Source organism: Balaenoptera acutorostrata, chromosome 2 (assembly GCF_949987535.1).
Source record: "Balaenoptera acutorostrata chromosome 2, mBalAcu1.1, whole genome shotgun sequence".
Lineage (NCBI taxonomy): Eukaryota > Metazoa > Chordata > Mammalia > Artiodactyla > Balaenopteridae > Balaenoptera > Balaenoptera acutorostrata.
Window position 1 is genome coordinate 23553431 of NC_080065.1, and position 25809 is coordinate 23579239.

The window sequence follows — 25809 nt, forward strand, 5'->3', positions numbered from 1 at the left end:
AGCCACTAATTTGAGCTGGCTGCAAAGAAGTATAAAATCAAACAAATGAAAGCCTTGCCTCTTATTCACACCACACTCACATTTAGCTCACATCATATTTACATATACAGAGAATTCCTGTCTTGCACTCTTGCCTCTGCTTCACATATTACCTGTAAATAACTGGACTAGGACAAACATTGTATTCAATAATTACCAAAAAGGGACCAGATTGGAATTTGTATAATTGTACTAGAATAAGAAAAAAAGAGCAAAAGAATAGGATCAATAGATCAATACAAAATGTGGTTATCAGGAAATTATGATGAAACAGACATGAACTGTTTTGTTTTGTTTTACAGTGTAAAAAAATTTTTATGGAATTCCAAAATACCATACAGATAATGATTTATGTAGTAAATTGTTTTAAACCACATAAGAATGATGAGCACAACATTCAGGATAGCAGCATGAACTGTTAAAAAAAAATAACATGAAGATGGGTTTCATACAATGAGTCCAAATATTGACCTAAGGGTTGATATAAGATAATCTAGTAACAGAGGAAGGGGTTAAAATATAAATGGACAGGATTAATGGGGGGAAAAGTGAGGAGAGTAAAATAAAAGAACAGAAAGGCAAAATTGGAAACAACAAAGGAGAAAGTAGAACTTGCTATAAACATGGTAGATAAGAGAGAAGACTAGACCCAGAAAAGCAAGCAAAATGAGTTAGAAAGATAGAGCCAAAAAGATTTAGAGAGAATAGGCTGAAAAAGAAAAATCACACGATCATATCAATAGATACACAAACACTTTTGACAAAATCCAGCACCCATTCATGTTAAAAATTTTAAGTACACAAAGAATAGAGGGGAACTTCAACTTGATAAAGAATATCTGCAAAAAACCTACAGCTTACATCATACTTAAAGGTGAGAAACTTGAAGCCTTCCTACTAGGATCAGGTACAATGAGAGGATAACCCTCTCACCACTGCTTTTCAACATGATACTGGAAGTTTTAGCTAGTGCAATAAGACAAGAGAAGGAAATAAAAGGTATACATATTGAGAAAGAAGAAGTAAAACAGCCTTGTTCACAGATGACATGACTATCTATGTAGAAAATCTAAAAGAATCAACAAAAAACCTCTTGGAACTTATAAGTGATTATAGCAAGGTTGCAGGATACATGGTTAATATACAGAAGTCTAGCATTTTCCTATATACAAGCAATGAACAAGTAAAATCTGAAAGTAAGAACACAATACCATTACATAGGAACCCCCAAAATGAAATACCTATGTGTAAATCTAGAAAGGATGTACAAGATCTATATAAGGAAAACTACAAAATTCTGAAGAATGAAATCAAATAAGAACTAAATAAATGAAGAGAAATTCTATGTTCATGAATAGAGTCAATATTGTCAAGATGTCAGTTCTCCCCAACTTGATCTATAGATTCAATGCGATCCCAATTAAAATCTCAGCAAGTTATTTTGTGGATAATGACAAATTGATTCTAATATTTATATAGAGGGGCAAAAGACCCAGAATACCCAAAACAAAACTGAAGGAGAAGAATGAGATTGGAGGACTGACACTACCCAACTTCACGACATTATAAAGTTACAGTAATCAGGACAGGGTGGCATTGGAGAAAGATTAGACAGATCAATGGAGCAGAATAAAGAGCCCGCAAATTGACTTATGTATATATATTTAACTGGTCATTGACAAGGAGCAAAGGCAATACAGTGGAGCTAAGACAGTCATTACAGTAAGTGGTGTTGGAATAACTGGACATCCACATGCAAACATTAATCCAGACTCAAACTGACATCCTTCACAAAAACAAACTCAAAATGGATCATAGACTTCATTGCAAAATGCAAAACCATAAATCTCCTAGAAAATAGCATAGGAGAAAACCTAGATGACCTTGGATACGGTGATACCATTTTAGATACAATACCAAAGGCACATGTATGAAATAAATAATTGACAAGCTGGACTCCTTCAAAATTAAAAACTTCTGCTCTGTGAAAGACAATGGCAATTGAATGAAAAGCCAGGCCACAGACCAGAAGAAAATATTTGGAAAAATGATACTTCTAATAAAGGACTATTATCCAAAATACACAAAGAACACTTAAAAATCAACAATAAAAAAGCAAAAAACTTAATTATAAAATAGGTCAAAATCCTTAAGAGATACCTCATCAAAGAAGATATACAGATGGCAAATAGACATATGAAAAGAGTCCCACATCATATGTCATCAGGAAAATGCAAATTTAAATGACAATGAGATATCACTACACACCTATTAGAATAGCCAAAATCTAGGACACTGACAATTCCCAATTTTTGGTGAGTATGTGGAACAACAGGAACTCTCACATATTGCTAATGGGAATGCAAAATAGTATAGCCAGGTTGGAAGAGAATTTGTTGGTTTCTTACAAAACTAAACAGACTCTCACCATTACGATCCAGCAATAGCGCTCCTGGGTATTTAATGAAATGAGTTGAAAACATGTTCACAAAATACCTGGACATGGATGTTTACAAAAGCTTTCTCTATAATTGTCAAAACTCAGAAGCAACCAAGATATCCTTCAGTAGGTGAATGGATAAAACTGTGGTACATCCAGACAATGAATATCATTCAGCACTAAAAAAAAAGAAAGAGCTATGAAGCCATGAAAACACACAGAAGAACCTTAAATGCATATTACTAAATGAAGTAAACCAACTTGAAAAGCTACATACTGTGTGATTCCAACTATATGACATTCTGGAAAAGACAAAACTATGGAGACAGTAAAAGATTATTGGTTGTCAGGGTTAGGGGATGGGGAGGGATGAATAGGTAGAGTACAGAGGAAGTTTATGTCAGTGAAATAGTCCCTATGATTCCATCATAATGATACATGTCATTATACTTTGCCCAAACACATAGCATGTACATGTACAGTGAACTGTAAACTATGGACTTTGAGAGATTATAATGTGTAGGTTCATCACTTATAACAAATGCACCACTCTGGTGGGGGATCTTGATAATGGGGAGGGTATGCATGTGTAAAGGCAAGGGATATATGAAAAATATCTGTACCTTCCTCTCCATCTTTCTGTTAACATAAAACTCCTCTGAACAAAGTCTTAAAAAGCAAATTTAAATAAAAAGAGAACAAGTTACGAGAATAATTTTACAGTGAAGATGCCATTTTAATCCAATAATCATAGTGATTACCAGTAACGGCACAAATTGAAGTCTTCCACCCCTGATAAGATGCAATGAGAAGAACAGCATCACTTGTGTGATCTCCTGCTGAAGATTCATAACCCAAATCTAATCATGAGAAATCATCAGACACACACAAATTGAAGAACATTTCAGAAGATAAGTGGCCTGTAATCTTCAGGATTACAGGATCATTAAAGTGTCAGGATCATGAAATCAAAGAAATATTGAGAACTTTATCAGAAGACAGAAAGAAACCAAAGAGGCATGACAACTAAATGCAATGTATGATTGTGAACTGCCTTGTTTTTCTATAAAGGATGATATTGGGATAAGTGGCAAAATTTGAATGGGGTCTGAGGTAGATGTTTATAATCCATCAATGTTAATTTCCTGATTTTGATGGTGTGTTGTGGTTATATAGGAGAATATCTTTGTTTGAAGGAAATAAACACTAAATTATTTGGTTGTGGAATAAAATGATTTAGAGAGAAAATAAAAGAATGAAAGGAGTTGCTTCCAAGAAGAGATCAGAACAATGAGGGAAACAACTTAGAAGACAAAAAGAAATAAATAATTTAACTTCATACAAATAATCGAATAATCTGTTTACAGACACATACTCAAATGGTAAAATACAACATATACTAGGGAAAATATATTTGCAACTCATAATAAAACTCATAGGAAGAGACTCCATTTTCAGACATGGTAGAGAAGTTATTTGGAAAAACTTATGTTAAAAACAATTGAAAATGCTGGAGAGAATATAAACAACAGTTCCTTTAAAGTAGTAAAGACAAGATGTCAGAACGAAATGTAACAGGAAGTAAACACCTAGGCCAGTAAGTAGAACAGCAGATCGTAAAGCTGCGTTTTCTATGAGAATATGTTTATAGGAGAAAACTTGCTTTTCAGCTTTGTTGCACTTCTTGGGTAAGAGGTACACAATTCAAGGTCAAAGATGTAGACCCAACATTCAAACATTAAACAGTTAAAACAAGTTGCTCATGCTATGGAAATGGAGAGAAAATTACCTTACTGTAAGCAAAGCTAGAGGAATAAAGGAAAGAAAATACATAAGTAATTAAAGGTAAAGAAAAAAATAACTGGCCCTCGCCAGTAAGAAGCTGGCTCTCGCCAATATTTGGAGCCAGATTAAAAATCTGCAAGTAAACCAGAGAACCCTAAGATTCAAGGTGAAACTTGAAAGCAGTCAGACAAAAAGGAGCTAAATATCTTCAAAGGAGAAGCAGATTGCCAGCTGATTTCTCAGTAACAACAATCCATTCATAATCCAGGGGACAGAGAAATGTTCCTTGACATGGCTGTCACTCTCACATTCTATACCCACAAAAATTAACTTTTTAACACAAAGCCAAAAATATCCTCAGATAAACAAAGCTGAAGATATCATCACCAGCATATATACTAACGAATATACTTATTTCATAACAAAGGCAAATGATCTCTAATTGAAAGTTGATATGTAAGAAGGAATAGTGAAGAAAATGTAAAATGTGTGAATAAATCTGAACAAACAAGGAACATAAAAGACAATGACAGTATAAGTCATGTTGGAGGGGAACAGCGCTAAAATATTCTGTGATACTTTTACAAACCAGCATCAAGGTAACGTTATAGATTCAGGGAACTCTTAAAAAGATATTTCACAGCAACAAACTTATAAAGGAGTATGAGAATTTGATGAAGGCATTAAAAAAATCGTGTATATGATGAAAAGAATGTAAGCGCGAATCAAACTACTGTAATCTTTTCTTATAAAATAAATGATTTAATTATCAATATTTCTAATCTTTTAAATTACAGCACTCAATAATATTAGTTTTACATTTTTTACTTCCTGTAAACTAATAGCAAGAATTAGAAGGGTTTTGGAGCTTCGACAAAAAAAATTCTAAGGTAACAGAACAGTTTTAATTTTCCCCAGTGATTCTTAAGATGATGTTGCATGGTTTCAGCACGCAAAGACATTTTTATGGTCCCATATGAACCCACGAAAAGAGGACTTTCTGTACTGTTACTCCTAAAGAAGCCACTAACACAGGCTCAGCATACTTTTCTTGTGCGTGTAAAGGGCAGAAAGTAAATATTTTAACATTGAGGGCCACAAACAGCCTCTGCACCATATTCTTCCTCTTTTTCCTTTTTCTTTAAAATCCAGTCTTAAAAACATATACAAATTCTCTTTAGACCATGAGCTAAGAAGCCTTCTGAATTTAGCCCACCAGCTTATTTCAAAAAATATTTAACAGACGCCAAAAATGCAATTTACAAAAACTAAGTCAAGAAGGAAAGAGAACCTGAGTAGCCCTATAACCATTAAAGAAAATAAGTCAATAGCCCACGTTTTCCTATAATAAAACTATTGTATCAGAAGGTATTTTTAATGAATTCTAGACAACATTCATAAAAGCATTAATTCAATTACACACACAAATTATATAAAGTAATAGAAAAAGTGGTAATATTTCCTATCTCATTTTATGTGACTATCATAAGTTTGATGTCTAAATACAATAAAACAGTTAAAAGAGTTAAAAAAAGTATTTTACTGAGTGATATCTTGAATGAAAATGAATGATTTTTAAAAAGTAGAAACTGTAAGCAAAGAAAGAGCAAGTGGAATACGATAAAGTAAAGTTTTATATCATTACCAAGGTGAACTCTTTCCAAATCTGCAAGTTTAGTTCAAATAAGAAAAATCATTTAAGGTAATTGCTTGGATTAAAATATTGAAGGGAAAATAAACAGTTCATTATATGCATACATATATTTGACAATATTTCATATTCACTTATGATTAAAAAACATAAAACACTCGGATTAAAAGGAAATCCCTTAGTCTGATAAAAATACCTTTAAAAACAAACTTAAGAAACTTCACAATTAATGACAAAATGTTGAACATTTTAAAAAACTAAGAACAAAATAAAGAGGTCCCTCTCATATCATCTATTCAATATTCTATTGGAGTTTTTAATCAATGCAGAAATGTTTTTTTTCTTGATCCACTCACACTCCCCCCATCAGATAGTGCTACAAACAACTGCTCCCTTTTGCAGGAGCTGCCTGTGTGTACTTGCTCCAATTTCTCTCTCTCCATTCCCTTTGAAATCCACTGCAATGAGAATTCCGGGCCCACCACAGCACTGAAACCATAAACACCAAATTCACCTAGAATCTCCATGAAACTAAAGTCGGTAGTCAAATCAGAACTCTCTACCTCCTTGACTTAGCAGCTTTTGACTCAGTTAACACACTCTATTCTCCAAACATTTTCTTCACCTGTCTTCTAGGACACCCCCAGCTCTTAGATTCCCTTGCAGTCAGTTCAAGGAATATTCATTCTGTTGTATATGTTGGTTTTTCTTCTTTCCTCCCACATCATCCTCCCCCTCACACATATCTGAATGTGAGTTTGCTTCTAAATACAGCCCTATTTCCACTTCTCACTACATTCACATTCTTAATATCTAACAGTCCCATGACTTTAAATACCAGCTATATGCTGATGGCTTCTAAGAGGTCCCATTTTAGTTTTCCTGAACTTGTAGATGGGCTGGCCAAAAAGTTCCTTCGGGTGTCCATAACATCTTAACGGCCACCCCAATACAATCTCAAAACTCCATTTATCTTCTGAAGATGAACTCGAGCTCTTACTCCTAATGCTCTCTAAATAAAAACAATCAATTTTTCAGTTGCTTAGGCCAAAATGTTTTGAGTCATCTGTAACAATGCGTCCTAACATCCATGCATCAATACTACATACATTTCTATTGTACCAACTTTAAAGCCAGAAGTCAGACTGATATTTTTAAAACTTATTTCATATAACATCAGTCTTCTGCTAAAAATTCTACAGTATCTTCCATCTTAGAGTAAAAGTCAAAATCCAATGTCTTCTGTATTACTTTCCTATTGCTACTGTAAAAATTATGAACAACTTAGTGACTTAAAACACCACAAATTTATTCTCTTATAGTTCTGGAGGTCAGAAGTCTAAATGCAAGGTGTTGGCAGGGCTCTGCTCCTTCTGGAGGTTTCAGATGAGACCGTTTCTTTGCTGTTTCCAGCTTCCAGAGGATGTCTGCATTCCTTGGCTCCTGTTTCTTTCTTCCATCTTCAAAGCTTGTTACTCTAACCTCTGGTTCCATTGTGACATCTCTTTTTTTCTGACCTTAACCCTCTTGCCTCACTTTTATAGGGACCCATGTGATCACATGGGGATTGCATAGGAAATCCAGGGTATAATCTCCCCCATCTCAAGATCCTCAATTTAATTACAGCTGCAATAGTCTCTTTTTGCTATTTAAAATAACATATAATGAATTCTGAGAATTAGGATGTGGATATCTTTGGCGCAATTATTTTGTCTACCACACTTTGTAGGATCTGGGCATCCTGTTATCTTTCTGCCTTTCCCTTCTACCACCTGTCCCTTGCCCCCTTTGCTCTAGGCACATGTACCTCCCTGCCCTTTCTTGAATATTCATGAGGAATTTCCTGATTTAGAGCATTTGCAGTAACTATTTCTTCTTGATGCAAAAAATATTCCTCTAACAGCTGCTTAGTTACCCCTTTCACTTCCTGCAAATCCTTTGCTTAAATATCACCTTCTCAGTAAGAAAGTACTGACTACCACCACCTTCTCTGCTCCATTCCTCAATATTCCTTACCTTGTTTTCTCTCTTCTTTTCTCATAGTAACCTTCATCATCTAACATACCATAAGAGTAATATATTTATTATGTTTATCTTTAATTTTTTGCATTTCCCACTAAAAATGTGAGCTTTGTGACACAGGGTGTGTTGTCTTTTATTCAGGGGTGTGACCTGGTAACCTAGAGAGTGCCTGAAAAATAATTGGTGCTCCACACCTATTATGGATTTGGGAATGAAGCAATCAATAAGCAAAAAATAGATGACCTGAAGAAACAGTTGATAAAACACTTGAAAAACCTGTTCACAGAAATGAAAGTTCACTGCTATTTAGGAAAATGCAAATTAAATCACCAGTTTTGAAAAAAAATTTCTAAAAATATCAAGCTTGTGTCTCTTTGTAGAATAGAAGAAATTCTCGTATACTGCCAGTGGGAGTAGGTATTGGTTAAAACTTAGGAAACTAAAATGGCAGTATTTGGAAAAATTGAAGCTAGGCACACACTAGAGATCAGCAGTTTTATTCCTAATTATATACTCTGAAGCTATTCAATGTACATAAGTATCAGGGTGCATGTACAGAAATGTTCACAGAAGCATTGTTAGTAAAGCCAAAGTAAGGGGAAGGGGCAACGTCGTACCTCCATTATTGATAGAACGTATAACTAAATCCAAACACATTCACATAAAGAGATCCTCCGCACAAAAATATGGTTTAATTTCATAAACCTATCTGAGCGAAAGAAGAAAGACACAAAAGAATATATGAACTGTGATTACACTCAATTTCAGAAACATTTAAAACTCCAGCATGCTGTTTATGAGTGGCTACACAGGTGCTCAAACTATAAAGAAAAGAAAGGTATTATTAACCCCAAATGAATCTTATTGCCACCTTTAGAAAGCAGAAATGATGTTGTTACCAACAGACCCACACAGAGAGTTTCTTAGGGGCCATGAGTTTTCCATTTCTTCACCTGCGTTGAGGTCACCCGATTTGGTTTATACTTATTCATTAAAGTTTATATGTGTGTTTTATTCAACTTTCAGCATGTATTACATTTGAAAATGAAAAAAAAGAATTAAAGGTCAATTAATAAGGAGAACTTATGGATCAAAAGAAAAAAACTAGATTATTAATAGAAAAATTGGTGAGGGATATAAACACTCATTTAAAGAAATGTGAAATGCTTTAAACACATGAAGAAATGCTCATTCTCACTTAAAATAAGAGAAATATGTTTTCATTTACAAGATTGAAAAGCTATTAAAAATGATGATAATACAGAGATTGGATACAATTGTGGAGAAATACTTAACTTTCATACCTTCCCGTTGGCATGATAAATTCAAACTGCATCAGTGGAGAGCAATTTAGCAATACTTATGAAAGTTTAAAATTTCCAAACTTTGCTTCAGCATTTCACTTCTAGTCATATTCCTAAAGGTATACCAGCACTGTGTGAAATAACATGTCACATTATTATATTACTAAATATTTTTTTAAATGAGTAAAGGTTCTTCAAAAGAAAAAGGTAAAACAAATTATGATATATCCACTGGAAAGAATACTATGCAGCTACTATTTTTTTTTTAATGAAGGATATCTTTATGTCCTGAAATGGAATATGTCCTCAAGTTACATTTTTAACTAAAAACAAACCAACCATGTTTTATAACATGGCATAAAGTATACCACCATTTATGTAAAAACAAAATCATAAATACTTATTAAATAGTTCTATAATGTCTCTTGGAATACGTACAAAAATACAAAACAAAACAAAAACAAAACAGAACTGGTAAATGCAGCTGTTTCTTAGGAGGAGAACTATGGATGCCTGAGGATCCTGGTGGGAGTCTCAGTTTTAACTATACACCCTATTTTGCCTTTTAAATTTTATTCAAAGTGCATGCATTATCAATTCCACATATAAATTAAATAATAAACACATAACAACTACAAAAATAAATTTGATTTCTCTATGAAGTAGCAGAAATATTCCTGCTACCTATGCAATTTTAGTTTTGTACTGATATCATTCAGAAAAGAAAGTCAGCTAACTATCCATCATTGTACTGATTAAATAAGAATATAATTGCTTCTGGTGAAGCAACACATAATATTGATAAAATAAGAATATTACTATTAATAATGGTGCAATGAGGGGTAATGATGGTTAGTATATACTCTGGAGTCATAATTTCTGGGCTAGAATCCCATCTCTACAAGTTACTTGATTGATGCCCTTAGACACCTAATTTAGACAAGAAGGACATATTTTCCTTACTTGTAAATATCATAAAAAACGGTTGTTGGACTATTAAGTAATAATAAATAAAATACTTTTTAGAGGATCATTATCAGGATATGTCACGATGTTTCAGAATATTTTATATTATTTTTCGTTTAATTCTCACATTAAAAAAAAAACTATATGTGATAGTTTTTACACTGTTATTTTGCTTCCAGAAGTATGTTAAATATTAGTAGTGAGCAAAGTGTTTTTTTAAAACTTATTTCACTCCTGTTGGTAATTTAAGTGGGAATACTCTCTTTGTTTAGTAATTATGTATGATTCTGGCTGTCAGCTTAATAGACAAATTTTTAATTTTAATTTTTACCAAGAGTGAGCTCACCTGTTGCACACATTCACATCCTCTCTTTCTGTCCATATAATAACGTCCCATCTCCAGCTCTTCATCATTTCAAACTCTCTCTTACTCCTACTTATTTTATCTTATTGGTAACATGCCTATGAGAAACTGATGTATTGCTTCTTTCTGTGCTAAACCAAAGCCATCTGACTCCCATTTACATCAGATTATTGCAATGGCTCTCTCCTTGGTCCACACTGATCTCTAAATTGCTACAACTTTCTTCTTGATGACTTTGCAACACTCAACAGGATTAGTCATCAATTCTTTGGAATTTTGTTCTCCTTTGGCCTCTATAACATTCCGAGTCTTGCCTCTCTGCCCCGCCCCCACCCCTTTCTACTTCTTCTTGGATGTTCTCTATCTCTGCCTTTATGTTATTTGACTTACAATCATAGATCATGTCCTTGACCTTTGCTTTATCTCTTTATTGTCTCCCTTTGGAAGCTCAGCTCTTAGGAATGCATGTATTCAGCTAGTTCATGATTCACAACTCTATCCCTCTGCTCCACTGGACTCAGGATAACCCAACATATGCAAACTAGATTTGGTGCTAAGCTTTTGATGCTGGTTTGTATATACTGACAGAATTGGTATCAAGGAAAATTGAAAAATTCAGTGGTCTTGGAGTTTTGGGGGGTATTTGGAAGACACAACACTCAACTGAGGAGTTCACTAATGGAATTTAAGCTAAACATCAGCCAAAACAGGAAATGTTCCTTTAGATAAAAGGCTATAATAGTACACATTCTTACAGCTCAATTTCCTACTTGGTAAAACAATTTTAATCCTGGGCTGAGATTTAAGACCTTCATTTAAAATTCTAAATTTAATAGTTTTATGTAATCTATAAATGCTTAAAGTATAGTTTTAAAATGAGGTTAGTGAAAGAATTTTACTAAAGAGAGAGTCTGAAATTTGCATAAAGTGCTTTTCGTCTTGTTGATTAGAGTTCTAAGGAGAGAACCAAAGGTTTGTATATTATATCCCAACAAAATCACTGTTCCCTTCTCTAAACTTAGTCCATCTTCCTGGCAACTTTTATGTTTTCTTTATTTTAACTTTTATTTACAATTACCAGGAGCCATGGAATGCAGTTACCCATTAGCAACACAATAATAATACCACCACCAACAATATTAATAATGATAATAATAAAAAATTAAGATTAAATAATATTCTTTGATAAAACAAAAGTAGAAATTTAACTATATTATGTGAATATTTAAGAATTCACTTCAGAAAATTTATTAAAGTGCTCCCTCCTTTTCTATTCATGCTTTCATAAGAAGCAACTGAGAATTTGAGTATTTGAACATATTCTAAGTATGAGACATTGATGAGCAAACATAATAACATACACCTACTTTCATTTTCTTTACTGAAAAGAACATTATTCTTTAGTACAAAGGGGACAAAATTTAATTGAATATATAATTGTATATTGTCTCCAAGAAAGAAAATAAGAGGGCTTTGGTAGAAATTCATAATACCATAATAATAATTTCCCATGCTTCATGGCCATTACACACTCACCTGTTACTGATAAATTATATTAAGATATTTTTTGCAGAGAAAATTTTTATGACATTTCAATACATTTTTCATCTACAGAGATTTCTCTCGAGCTTTAGCTAAAAGTCTGGCTCAATTTTCACATAATCTTCATTCAGAGATGATTGTATTTCTTAAAAGTTCTATATTTGAAAAATGATGGGTTAAATTGCAGATTTAGTATTTTTGAACTTTAATATTTTTAAGTAATAGGTAAAGTTTTTAAAAGCTTATTCATCACAGAAAACTTCTTTGAGTTTTTTTTATTAGTAGTATATTATTATCATCAAAGTCCTTTCATCTACTTCCAACTATTACTACTCTATGTGAATTAATTGGCTTAAAACCACAGAAATAATACTTTTTAGAAAATAAATTCATAATTATCTCATCTAAAACATAACCCAATAAAAATACATTCAAGGGACATAACATAGAGAGGTAGATTTTAAAAGATGCTGTGTGACAAACTGAAGAAGCAGGAAAAAGAGATGAAGAAGCTTCTATGTGGAGGGGGTTATAAAATGGTGAGTACAAGAGAGGGATATACAAAAATAAGACTATGATGGGAAAGAAAAGATGGAAACACAGCATCTCTGGGTTACTAATTCAAGAGTAAAAAATGAGTGGAAGGGTGGATTTCCCACAAATCACTAGAGTACAGTAAGGGCAGTAAGTGTGGTAAATGTGTTTAGGTGGTGCAGGTATACTGTTGTTTCATGAACGTTATACAGTGATAACACGTTATGTAAATAACTTCATGGAAGAGTTTAGTAAACATGTTATCACTACTACCAGTAAGAACTTTTAAGTAAAAGAATGATTGTAGTTATTTATATATGAGTATCCCATACTTAATTCCATTTATCTTTTTAAAAAGAGTTCAATATTTGACACTTTGCTTGAAAATGCTAACAAGAAGTCTATTTCCCATTAGTTTAAACTGGAAAAAATAGAATGCTTACACATTAAACCCAAATTCAAAACTAATTTCCTAAAAAAGTAACTAAAACATAGTAAAATCTCTATATATGAATAACACGCTATAATGTTAGTATAGAAAACGCTTAAACCAGTGTTACTTGATCACTTACAGGTTAACATGAATTAGCAAGACTTCCCGAAGGGCTTACAAAATCTTAGATGCACATTCTTTTTTACAGCCTCTGTTAGTTTCAAAACATCTATGGGTGGTTCTGATGTTCTACCAAACGTATCTGGAATGCAACTTAAGATCTTCCTGAATACTGCTTTGTTAAAATGTTACAGTGAGCTTTGAGGAGGTGAGCATATTTTTCCAATATAACCTCTGGCTGAAGCATTGAGAGATACAGACATTGTATGCATTCTGAGAGTTAAAAACCAAGAGGTGGTCTGCCTGGAAAACATTATCAGGGTTCTGCAGGACATGCCTCTATTTAAAAATGCTTTAATTACCTCTTGCTTGAGGATTAGTATAAAAAGTCTTTATAAATTCTAATTTAGGATCATCTTTTTTTTGTTGTGGTCTTTACCTATCAGGGAAATAATGTCTATATTCACCCCAAAAGTCCAAATGTCTCCTCATCAGGAAGGTCTTTATTAATCATTTAATATAAAGGACTTTCTGTTGATGTCTATCAAATCATCCTGATTTATTTTCTTTTAGGACATTTTCTAACTAAAATCACTCACTGTATTAATTTGTTTTGTGCTCAATCCTTTTTTTTTTTAAATTAATTAATTTATTTATTTTTTATTTTTGGCTGTGTTGAGTCTTCGTTTCTGTGCGAGGGCTTTCTCTAGTTGCAGCAAGCGGGGGCCACTCTTCATCGCGGTGCGCGGGCCTCTCACTATCGCGGCCTCTCTTGTTGTGGAGCACAGGCTCCAGACGCGCAGGCTCAGTAGTTGTGGCTCACGGACCCAGTCGCTCCGTGGCATGTGGGATCCTCCCAGACCAGGGCTCGAACCCACGTCCCCTGCATTGGCAGGCAGACTCTCAACCACTGCGCCACCAGGGAAGCCCCTCAATCCTTTTATGGTTAGCATTAATAGGGTTCAAATAGAAAATAACTATATACCAAGCCCTCTCCTACTCCCATCTCACCACTAAAGCAGGCCTATATGTTTGTGTGTTTGTGTGTTTTATGTAGAGTCTCTTCATCATGTTTGTATTAAAAAAAAGTCACCTGGAAACTTTTAGTCTCAACAACATTACAGTTTTTAAAAGGTCCCAGAGAGTGTTCCCAGCTCTCTAAACTCTAATAAAACATAAAGTTCTTCCATGAGTTCACTTGAGATTTCCTTCCCCTGTAGGAAAACTGCAGTGGGGAGGTCAGGACAGCTTCTTCTATCTTAGTTCCAACTACTCCTTCCCCTGTTGCAACCAGGTTTGACTTGATTGTGCCCATATTATTAAGGGCAAAACGCATACAGTCTAATATAGTGGGCACAGTTGGTACTGCCAGACTTTGTGAATGTTTAAAGTCAAGTTATTCTCTCATGAATAATGTTTTTTCAGTTTCTGGAAGATATCTCTTCTAGAAATTTCCAAGAATCACTTCATTATAAAGCATTGCGCATTAAAAAACTCTTCCAAATAAATAAATAAATAAGAATTTGACTCTCCAGTTTCAACATTTAATAACACACAGATTCGTGTAATACGAATCCCCAAACTATTTTATTTCCACCTATTTACAAGTACTGCAGAAATGAAACGTGGCAATATTTGGCACTTACTGTTTTGTTCGAGGCTTTTGGGGTCTGTGCTGTGTCTGAGACAAAAAGAGTCCCATAACTTCCTGTTATCCTTACTTATTATTCTCTCCTTCTCTTAAAGGCAGACATTTTGTGAGTAGAGAAATTATATTTTCACCACAGTACTTAATATCAGAGTAGTACCTGAGTAGTAACAGGTCTTCTAGATATTTGTTGACAGAATGAATAAATAATTCATTCATAGTAGGTGTGTGCAGCTCACAAGTCTACAGAGAAGAATGACCAAGAGACTGGAGCCAAATATATGCTTTAAGGATTAGACAGAATATGAATAGGAAAGCAGGTCTTGAGAGAAATCCAAGTTAGGGAAAGCAAATTCTTACAGCAACTCTGAAGGGAAGAAACATGATGATAATTGAGAGCATATTCAGAAACAAGAACTCAGAAAGAAGTAAAATAAAGACTGAGCTGTTCAGGAAATGTAAAAGGCTCTGGCAAACTAAAGAAGTTGAGGACAGGGCTTCTCAGTCTCAGCACTATTGACATTTAGGACTGGTGGTCTGCCCTATACATTGCAGGATTTTTAGCAGCATCCCTGGTCCCTGCCAACTTGAGGCCAGTAGCAACGCCCTCTACCTAGCTGTGAAAACAAATAATGTCTCCATATATAGATGAATTTCCCCTGGATGGCAAAATAACCCCCAGTTAGAATCATTAATTTAGGGTATTTTGAACTCATCATGCTCATTAAGGGGCCATGAGGGCAAATAAGACAGAACTAAAGGTATAGAGTTGAGATAGACCAGAAAAATATATGGCTCATTCTATCACTTTCAATCATGGAACAGGGTAGAGTCAGAAAATGAAATATTTAATAGTGAATTGAAAAGTCGAGTGACCAGCAAGATACTTGTGCAAATAAAAGCAGTTGGTTCCAAAGAGAAAAACCTGTTAGGGACAGGGAGAAAGTTTCTATTGGCTACTCAGAAAGGGGGATGAAGGTTCATATTGGGTTATAAACTATGGGAGGACAAAGCCATGGTAGACTATGGGGAACTGTGTATCCCTTGGTAGAGGTGAGCTTAAATAATCATCTAAGGACAGAAGAACTATAAATACCTATAGTATTCTTAATCTGCTAAAATAGAGAGCACCATTATTGCTCTAGCTCTTTGAAGCCATCAATTCTTCAGGAAAAGGGATATGAAATTAAGAAATAATTAAACGTGGTTTCTGTTTTTCAAGAATGCTAAACAACTGAGAACCCCACAAGACTTACAGACAACAATATCATATGATATCGATTATACCTGGAATCTAAAACATGATACAAATTAACTTATGTACGAAACAGAAATAGACTCACAGACATTGAAAAAACACTTATGGTTACCAAAGGGGAAAGGAGGAGGAGAGGGATAAATTAGGAGTTAGGGATTAACATATACACACTACTACATATAAAATAGATAACCAACAAGGACCTACTGTATAGCACAGGGAATTATACTCAATATTTTGTAATAACCTATAAAGGAAAAGAATCTGAAAAAGAATATATATATGTATTATATATATGTATAACTGAATCACTTTGTTGTACACCTGAAACTAACACAACATTATACATCAACTATACTTCAATTTTAAAAAAAAGAACCTATCATTGGGAAAAAAAAAAAGAATCTATGTGTCAAATGTATTCTGCATTTAGAGAAGGATGATATCAGTGAGGTACTATAAGGTCTGAATGGCCTGGAGGCCCAAAGAATCTCTTTCATGTCTCCAGATGGTACATTTTTTCATTATACCAAGAAGATATAGACAGTTGCCCTGATTATTTATTAAAATTATTATTCTGTTTTTACTTCCTGGAGTGAATTATTTTACTATGCTGACTCAGAATCAGGTTTATCATTGTTCAATTACATTATTAATTTTTTGGTGTTTTTTCTTAATCTCTGGTTTTGATTAAAAATCTATTTTTAACATGTTTTGCTCCACTTGAGAATAATTATTATATAAAGTGCAAAGTTTGTACAGTAAATAAAATTAGTAATTCACTTAGAACTGTATGTTTGTTACGGCTAAAAGTAAATTCAAGAATATCTAGTTTATTGTCATTATTTATTTGAATATTTGGAAGCCTAAAATTTTGAAATTAGGCAACTGAATCAGGCAATGGGAACCTGTGATAAGAAGCTACATGTAAAAGGACATTAATAAAAATAGCTTATAATCACAATGTTTCTCAAATCTTAAATTGGTAAATTTAAAGATGTTTATAAAAGGTTGAGATATGAAAGCAACATAGGGCAAAAGTAGATACTTGAAGTTCAAGTTTTAAACCTCTTGCTTTGGAAGGTAAAGAAAGGTTAGCAGGCATTGTCCTATATAGGAAATTTCTTAAAGGTCAATATTCTGATTATCTCACTGAAAAAAAAAAGAACTTACACCAAATATATTTTGGTTTAGAATACATTTGATTGAATGATTTAGAGGAAGATATGTTTTTGCTCATTGAGAGATGAACAAAGAAATGCTTTGAGTTCACTGCTGGTTAGCTAGTTTCTTCATAATAGCCATGGCAGTGACAATTCAGCCACTAACTTTCTTTCTCTTTTTCTCTTTCTGTCTCTCTTTATTTCTTCTTATTCTTTTTTTTAAATATATAAATGGGTTTTTAAATGCTCAAACACTTCACATTTATAATGTAATCATATAAAAATTATATATATAAGTACATTAAATATATATATATATATATATATAATGACTGACATGATCATGCTATAGATGAGAAAATGAAGGCCAAGAGAAGTTAATTGATTTAACCACTGAAAGCAAAAACAGTGGCAGAAGCAAGTTTACATATATGTATTCTGATTGGCAGTTATATGCTTTTCCTAAGCTTTCCTCTGCTTTAATCCAATGAGAAGTAAGGGGATTTTCCCTTTGCTTCAACCCCTTAAGCAGTAATGGGTTTTTATCTAAGAAATTATATGCCATCCATTCTTTGTAGGATTTATTGGCTAATTGTTTGGTATTTAAAAAATTTTCCCCCTCTTCATGCATGTGCTTTTCAGTCTTGTCCTCACTCAACCAGTGTAATTCTCTCCATTGTTCCTACTCTGAGCTCCCATCATGTTTTCCACAACAATGGAGAGTTTATCATTGTCTTCCCATACGTCTAGTAATTAGGACATGTATTACTCCTCCCTGTGAACTAACCTAGAGACATTGAATCTCTTAGCATCAATATCACATGCCTACTTTAAATGAAGTAAAAACTGAAAGTAGAATTTCTGAAAGGATGACTATGTAATAAATTTATTATAAGTAATGTTGGAAAGAATATCCAGGGAATTTAAAATTTTTTATACTTCATGAAGAAAATATACCTTAGGCCCCAATTATATTCATTAAAGTGCATGTTTATAAAAATATTCTGTATCTCATAATTGCCTTTTCGCATATACAAATCTAAATGTTTAAAAAAATCTATATGTTTACTTCTAAGATAAGATCTTTAATTGTATAAGTAATTAATGCAAATACTTAATAAAAAGTAACACACATATGTACTACAGACAAGGGAAATTTAAAAATAACTATTTCACAGGTCATGACATGAATAAATGATAGAAATACAAAATTGACTTGAAATACAAGCGAAAAAACAGATGCTTTGGGTATTAGAAGTAAACTCAGAGCTACAGCATCTAATATATGTCTGTTGATTTGGTAGTTCAGGACATACTTATAGAAGAAACTGGTGAACACATTCCATAAATTCCTTATGCCTCTCCTCATTAAAGAGTTTTCTGGCTTGCTTTTATAGAGCAGAGTAAGGAAGAATAAAATTTGAGTTGCATATCAAGATGCATGTATCTTAAGTATTTACCAGCTTTAATAGCCCACAGTAATTTAAACTCTACATTAGTTTTCTCTACCAAAGAGCTAAGTGGTACCAGATGACTCTGGGAATTCAGTTCAATACAACTCAGGATAATTCAGCCAACTAAATATTAAACTCCACTCTAAGAGCTAGAAACAAAGAGAGATACAAAGTAAAGTTCTTGATTTCAAGTTATTGATATTCTTTGGGGAAAGAACAAATGAAAGTACATAGAAGTACCTTGATTATCACAAGAGAGTACATAATGCAATGATAATTCAATTTACCAACATTTATTAAATCCTCATTAAGGACCAGGTGAAGGAAAATCTATGCAAATAAACAAATAACCGCTATGTCCAGGAAGAGCCAAATGAAACTATTTATAGTTTCTATGGCTCGGATTTCAGTTATTATATTTTCATGTGGTTGGTTTCATAAACTGAAAGTTGCCTATTGCAGCAACCATAAAATTTACCTTAACCCTCTGATCTCAGGAATTGTATCAGATGACCCTGTGATAAGGCCACTACTGCATGTTTTCTGGTAAAATTGCTTAGGTTGCTGGGTTTTTTTCTTCTCCTTACAGTCAATATGACATTTAACCTTTAATGCCATCTTTCTCATACTGCCAGACATATTTTTAAAAAACTGAAATAACTGGAACATGAAAACACATATCAAAGTGTTTTAAAAATCAATGAACATGTATTTTCTCAAAAATAGTTCTTCTTAGAAGACGAAAACTCTAAAAGCCCAGTTTTAATTATGTGAAAGAAGCTATTAAAGTTGAGGTTGATGCAAAAGTCGCCAACACAATCATGGATCTATCATAATTTTGTACTGTTGATATGTGATATATGAACATGTGATTAGATCTGTTTTCCTTTTGTGTGTTTAACTTTCTTTCTTTGATATAGTTTCATAAACTGTCCATAAAAATAACACTATTAAAATGATTTTTTTCTTTAAGATATTACCTAATTTCGATTAGATTCGGATAGTGCCAAGAAAGAAAACTGGAAATTAATACAATCTAGTGTATAAAAGTATCCATTGTAACTTTTATGTCGTATTTGTCCCTCCAGTCCTAACCAAAGCTCATTTTCCTCACTATCTTTTATAACTGAATAGCATGAAATCTCCTCATGTCATCATATCCCGACAAGTAAACTACTTTTTCCTGCTTGTCTTCACATTTATTCTTCCCTTATTTAAATGTACCCATGGTAGGACTTTAGAAAAATAAGTAATGATCATATCTGGAATAAGTTTTCTTATAAGTAAGCATTTTTTTGGCCTTAGGTCATATTTTTAATGACTTTTGTTTTCTCATTCTGTAGAATATTAAACAACTTTTAAATATATCTTTTCTTCCTCACTGAAGTCAACGGCAATGTGAAATATATATATGTATATATATATGTATTATATACATGCATTGTTATTTTAAATACTGGATTGCCAGATAGTTTTCTCATGATCATTGATTTCTAACTACAAATTCTGAAATTGCAATTTTTAGTACCTCTTTAATACATGAGGTAGTAGGCAGAATTAATTCTAGTAAATGAATTCATACATTTATAATGCTATATTCATTACATAGTTTTTCAAATTATAATTTGTATTCCATAAACAAAAACTGCTTTAGGGATATTTAGAGAATCAAATTTGTAAGAATGGCAATCTTGATAACCTTCAAATTTTCTTTATGAGACAAATGAAAAACTGGAATGTAAATATTTGCCATTTCAGCACAGACTTACCTTGCCTACGTATTGATAATCAGATCCTGTATATTCCTCCAGTAAGAAAAACTGATTCCACATCCAACCACGCTTTTGACGGTGCAGAATTTTGCCATCACTTCTAGGTACGCGTGCACCTAAAATTCTTTTCTGGGGCACAGAAGTCCTTCTGAACATTATCTCTGGAGAACAGAAATGTGGCAGGCATACCCAGAGTAGAAACAGTAGCAAAAATTGATATATTGTCATAGTTCACTTCTTGACAATTCTCAACGTGGATGAAGAAAAAGCAGTCCTATATTATTGGGTTGAATTTTACTGTGTTTCAACTGGTTTCCAGCATTTCATCAATGTTTTGGACATGTTTCCAAAAGCTTCAAACAAATAAACAAATAAAAAAAAGTCAGTTGACAACATTATGAATGTTACCTGTCACTTTAAATTTAACATGACAAATATTAATTAATAATAGTAACCAAAATATTTGCTTCCCCTCTTTTACATAAAATAATTATTAGTTTGGAAACACTACTTACCTAGTAACATGTCTACAATTTAAGAAAAGATAATTGTAAATAATTTCTTTCAAACAAATTCTAAAGAAAGGACATATTTAGCTTTTATTTCTTTTTTTCTTTTGGCACTTTACCAGTTTTCAGGAATTATAACCCCTATATAGAGTGGAGCTGTAGTTAATTTTGCACGTGAACATTTCCAGAGTAACTTAACATAATTAAAATTTTGAAAATAAAATAGTAATTTTAATAAACTACAGGAACTATGCATCTGTCATGCAGTGTAATGATATTTAAATGATTTTTAAACAGCAGCACAGTTTCTTCAAATTTAATCTAGCTCAAAGGTAAAAGTAAAGCCAAAAACAAAACCAAAAAAACTTAATGTCTTCAGCTGAAGACCTCTCCTCTCTCCCCTCTTAGGTCGGTCTGTGGAACACCTAGAGCTTCATAGAGTAGAAAAAAAAATCACTACTACAGTAAATCAACATATGACATAATTTACACTATTATGTAGAAGGATTTAATCATGTTGTCAGCTATACCTTTGATACATTTGCACAATGTGTCCACTTCTGACCACCTCCCTGCCCCCATGCTGATCTAGAACTCCGTGATGCCCCAGGCTCCTCACTGCTCTCCACCTGCAATTATTTTTTCTCAACAATGTATCCGAGGTAATCCCACTAAAATGTAAATCAGATCATGTCACTTCTCTGCACAAAACACTCTGATGGCTTCTTACCTCACTTTGATTAAACCTAGCATCTCACAAATACCTACAATTCTGTATTCCATTTCATGACAGCTGGTCACTTCTCTGACTTCATGTTATACTTCAATCCCCCAGGCCACTCCCCAAAATTGACTCCTTTCCAGCCAGTGTCCTTCTTGCTTCAGCCTGCAACACACTTCATATGCTCCTCTCTTCAACCAGGACGTCTTTACTTCTTCCCTCCACCTGGAAGGCTTTTCCGTGTAGTTATCCACGTAGGTAGATCCCCTGCTTCCTTCGGTTCTTTCTTGAAACCTCCCCTAATTTGCATATCCCAATACACTACATGTGTTTTATTTGTTTATTGTGCACATATTCTGTCTCCCTACCATCATCCCATGAAAGAAGGGAAGTTTGCTGTTTTCTTTGCTACTGTTTTCACAGTGTCTATAACAGAACCTTGCACATAGTAGATGCTCATTAAACGGTTTGATTGAATGAATGAATTGTAAATTGATTCAAACATCTGAGTATCATTACCTCCTCTATGTAGATAAACTCAAACATTTATGCATGAAAATAGTATTTTAAAATCATAATTACTTTTATTTTATTCTTTATTTATATTACTGTTAGAATATTTTTATTTTAAAAATTTCTTTGTATTTTTTTTGTTTTGTTTTCTGTTTGTTAGCTATGAATTTTATTTCAGGATATGATAAAATACTATAAAAAAGTGGTTGGAGGACCAAAAGGATTGAGTTTCATTTCTCAAATATGACAATGTGTTCTAAGTACTCCAGCATTTATATTTATGCTTTCATTTACAAAGATTTCTAAGCAATCTGTTTACTTTTTTGTGTGCTTGTTTTATTATTAGGACGATTTAAAGGTTAATGCAAACATGCTTTAGAAATAAGATTAATGGCGAAGCAGTATTTCCCCAGAGTGTATTAAATGACAGTGGAGCTCTCCACAGCACATGAAGCATTCAACATGACAGATGTAACCTGTATTAAAATATGTCATGTAAAATGCTGTACTTGGAGTATAGAAATTATCTGATGCATAAAATGGTTTTACATCACAAGGCACTGACTTTACAGAAACTCAAATTGATTGGATTCTAAGTAACAGGAACATTTACTAAAATGATATATGACTTTTAAAATGTATCAGAACATGCTAGGCAGTATTCTCCAGAAAAATATACTGTTCCTAAATGTTAAAAGAGAGTTTGCATAATTGAGGGTTTCTGCTAAAAGCTTTAAAACTTATTGAAGGAACATTCTCATTTCAATTCTCTTTTTTCAATTTAGAAATATTTGCAAGCAATTATTTGCTATATTGGTGATCATTTTCAATACAATTACAACCTTACCTATAAATGTAGAAGCTTAAGTACCAATATTTTTAGGAAGGAGTAGGTGGAGATTGCATCTGTAAAAGTTGTTAGTAAATAATTGGAGCATCACAAAAATATGGAATCATTTTTCTTCATTATTGTTCTAGTTTCTATTATTTCATAATAAATTTTCTGAAGAGTCTATCGTTAAATGCATTTTAATAATGATTTAAGATAATTAAAATGTTTAAAATATATTTTACATAAATATTATTTGATAAAACCATTTCAAACAATGACAAGATTAAATTAAAATAGGAAATTTAATCTTGATTCATTAGATTTTTGAATTTATTTCTTTAATAGATTGGGCTTTTTGTCTCGTGTCTAAAAATCTCTGCCTAACTCAAGGTCAAAAACATTTCCTCCGTTTTCTTTTAGAAGTTTTATAGTTTTAGTTCTTACAATGTAGGTCTATGGTCTAATTTGAATCAAGATTTGTATATGGTGCAAGATATGAATTGAAGTTCTATGTTTTACTTATGAATATTCAATTGCTCTAGCACCATTTGTTGAAAACTCATCCTTTCTCCACTGAATTGCCTTTGTCCCTTTGTAAAAAATCAGTTGTCTATATATGTGTGTCTATATATTTTTGGACTCGCTAGTCTATTACATTCTATTTGTTCATCTTTACACCAATAGCACACTGTCTTGATTCCTATAATTTATAAGTCTGGAAATCAGATAATGTTAGTCCCCCAACTTTGGTCTTCTTTTAAAAATATTTTTTGGTTATTTCAGAACTTTTTGCATTTTCCATTTAAATTTTATAGTTACCTTGCAACTTATATGTAAAAGTCTGTGGGGATTTTGATGGGGATTGCACTGAATCTCTAGATAAATTTGGGGAAAATGGACATCATAGCAACATTGACTCTCCTGACCTATGAACACTGTATGTCTCTCCATTATTGAGTTCTTCTCAGTCATGTTTTGTAGATTTCAGTATATAAGCCTTGTTCACCTTTTGTCAAATACATCCTGAGTATTTTCATTTTTTCATACTATCACTTTATTTTATTTTTGTTTTCAATGACTTTATTGAGGTATGATTGAAATACACAGAGGTGTACATATTTAATGTACACAACTTGATGAGCTTGGACGTTGTTAAGAGAAAACACAGACACACCAGAGCCTGGCAGAAATATATGATAACAGATTGCAAATCATATCTGATTATAGACTTACATCCATATATATAAAGAATTCTCAAAATCCAACCATCAAAAAACACAAAACCCAATAAAAATGGGAAAAAGATTTGAATTGACAATTCACCTAAGAAGATAGAAGGCAAAAAAGTACACGAACAGATATTCAACATCATTCATCATTTGAGAAATGCAAACTAAAATGATTGATGATTAGCAAGTGTTGGTGAGGATGTGGAGGAATAAGAAATTTTTTACACGGTTGATGGGATTGTCAAATGATATAAACTCTTTGAAGACAGTGTAGTAAGTTGAATAATGGCTCCTCAAAGATGCTTATATCCTGAATCCTGACACTTGTGAATATGCTACCTTACCTTACACTTCGCAGATGTGACTAACTTGGGGATTTAGGAGATTATCCTGGATCATTTAGGTAAAACCAATGTAATCACAAGGGGCCTCATAAGAGGGAGGCAGGAGGATCAGAGTCAGTAAAAGAGATGCTCACAGAAACAAGAGGTTAGAGTTTCCTGTGACAGAGGGCAGTAGCCAAGGAATGCAGGCAGCCTGGAAGCTGAAAAAACAAAGCAATGGATATTCCCCTGGAGCCGCCAGAGGGAACAGAGCTCAGTGGAAAATTTTTTAGACTTTTGACCTCTAGAAATGTAATAGATAAATTTGTATTGTTTTAAGCCACTCAGTTTGTGGTAAGTTGTTACAGCAGCAATAGGATAGGCAGATTGTTTTCAGTGTTAAAAATATATCTATAATGTAACTTAGGCTTCTACTCCTAGACATTTATGCAAGAGAAATGAAAATATACTCATCTAAAATATGAATATTTATAGCAATGCATGGATATAGTGAAAGCCTGGAGACAAGCCACTGTCACAGGTGAATGGATAAACAAATCATGCTATATCCATACAATGGAATGCTACTGAGCAGTTAAAAAAGAATGACATTTTCAGTTCACATGTAAGGAGCCTGGAAGCTAACACTCCATCCTAACAACAACAAAAAGCTGAACGGACTAAAAAAAATTAACAACTCTTCTTGGATTTGTAACAGAGGAGAGGACTCAAGGCAAACTACTGATCCCAAGATTGGAGAGACAGGTGAATAGAAGGAAGCACAGCTTAGCAGACCAGAGACTCATGAGCAGAAACCATCCGGAACCAGTAACGGAGTAATAAAACTGAACTGTGATTGATAAATTTCTGGACGTTCAGTGTGCACAACTCTGAGAATTAAAAACTCCAGGGGGAAGGTCCTTGACGTGGTGAGATTTACCTCCAGGAGCTCGACCAAGTTCCCACAGTAAATATCTGAGAAAAATCCCCTTGTGCTTTCCACAGGGAGAGGGGAAAAGGAAATCTCTGGAAATACCTCAGATCACTCTGTTCTTAACAAGGCCTGCCCTCAGGGGAAACTACTTAACCAGAGCCTAACCTGCTGGAGTATTATCAGAGCCTAATTTACCTGGGGGAAGAGAAAATCCAATCCAGCCCACAGTGACCATCCAGTGCCTCCTAAGGAG

The 25809-nt window shown here is 33.3% G+C and overlaps 1 protein-coding gene across 2 annotated transcripts in view; it reads right to left on the reverse strand.

Annotated features, from left to right (window-relative positions):
- The window catches only part of CDH10 (cadherin 10), a 120265-nt gene extending 99542 nt beyond the window's left edge, over nucleotides 1-20723 (reverse strand). For both annotated transcript variants that reach the window (XM_028168033.2, XM_028168032.2), the window contains exon 1: nucleotides 20493-20723. In XM_028168033.2, coding sequence (XP_028023834.1) covers nucleotides 20493-20723 — 231 coding nt within the window. The remainder of the gene's footprint in view (nucleotides 1-20492) is intronic.
- Nucleotides 20724-25809: the final 5086 nt, after the last annotated feature.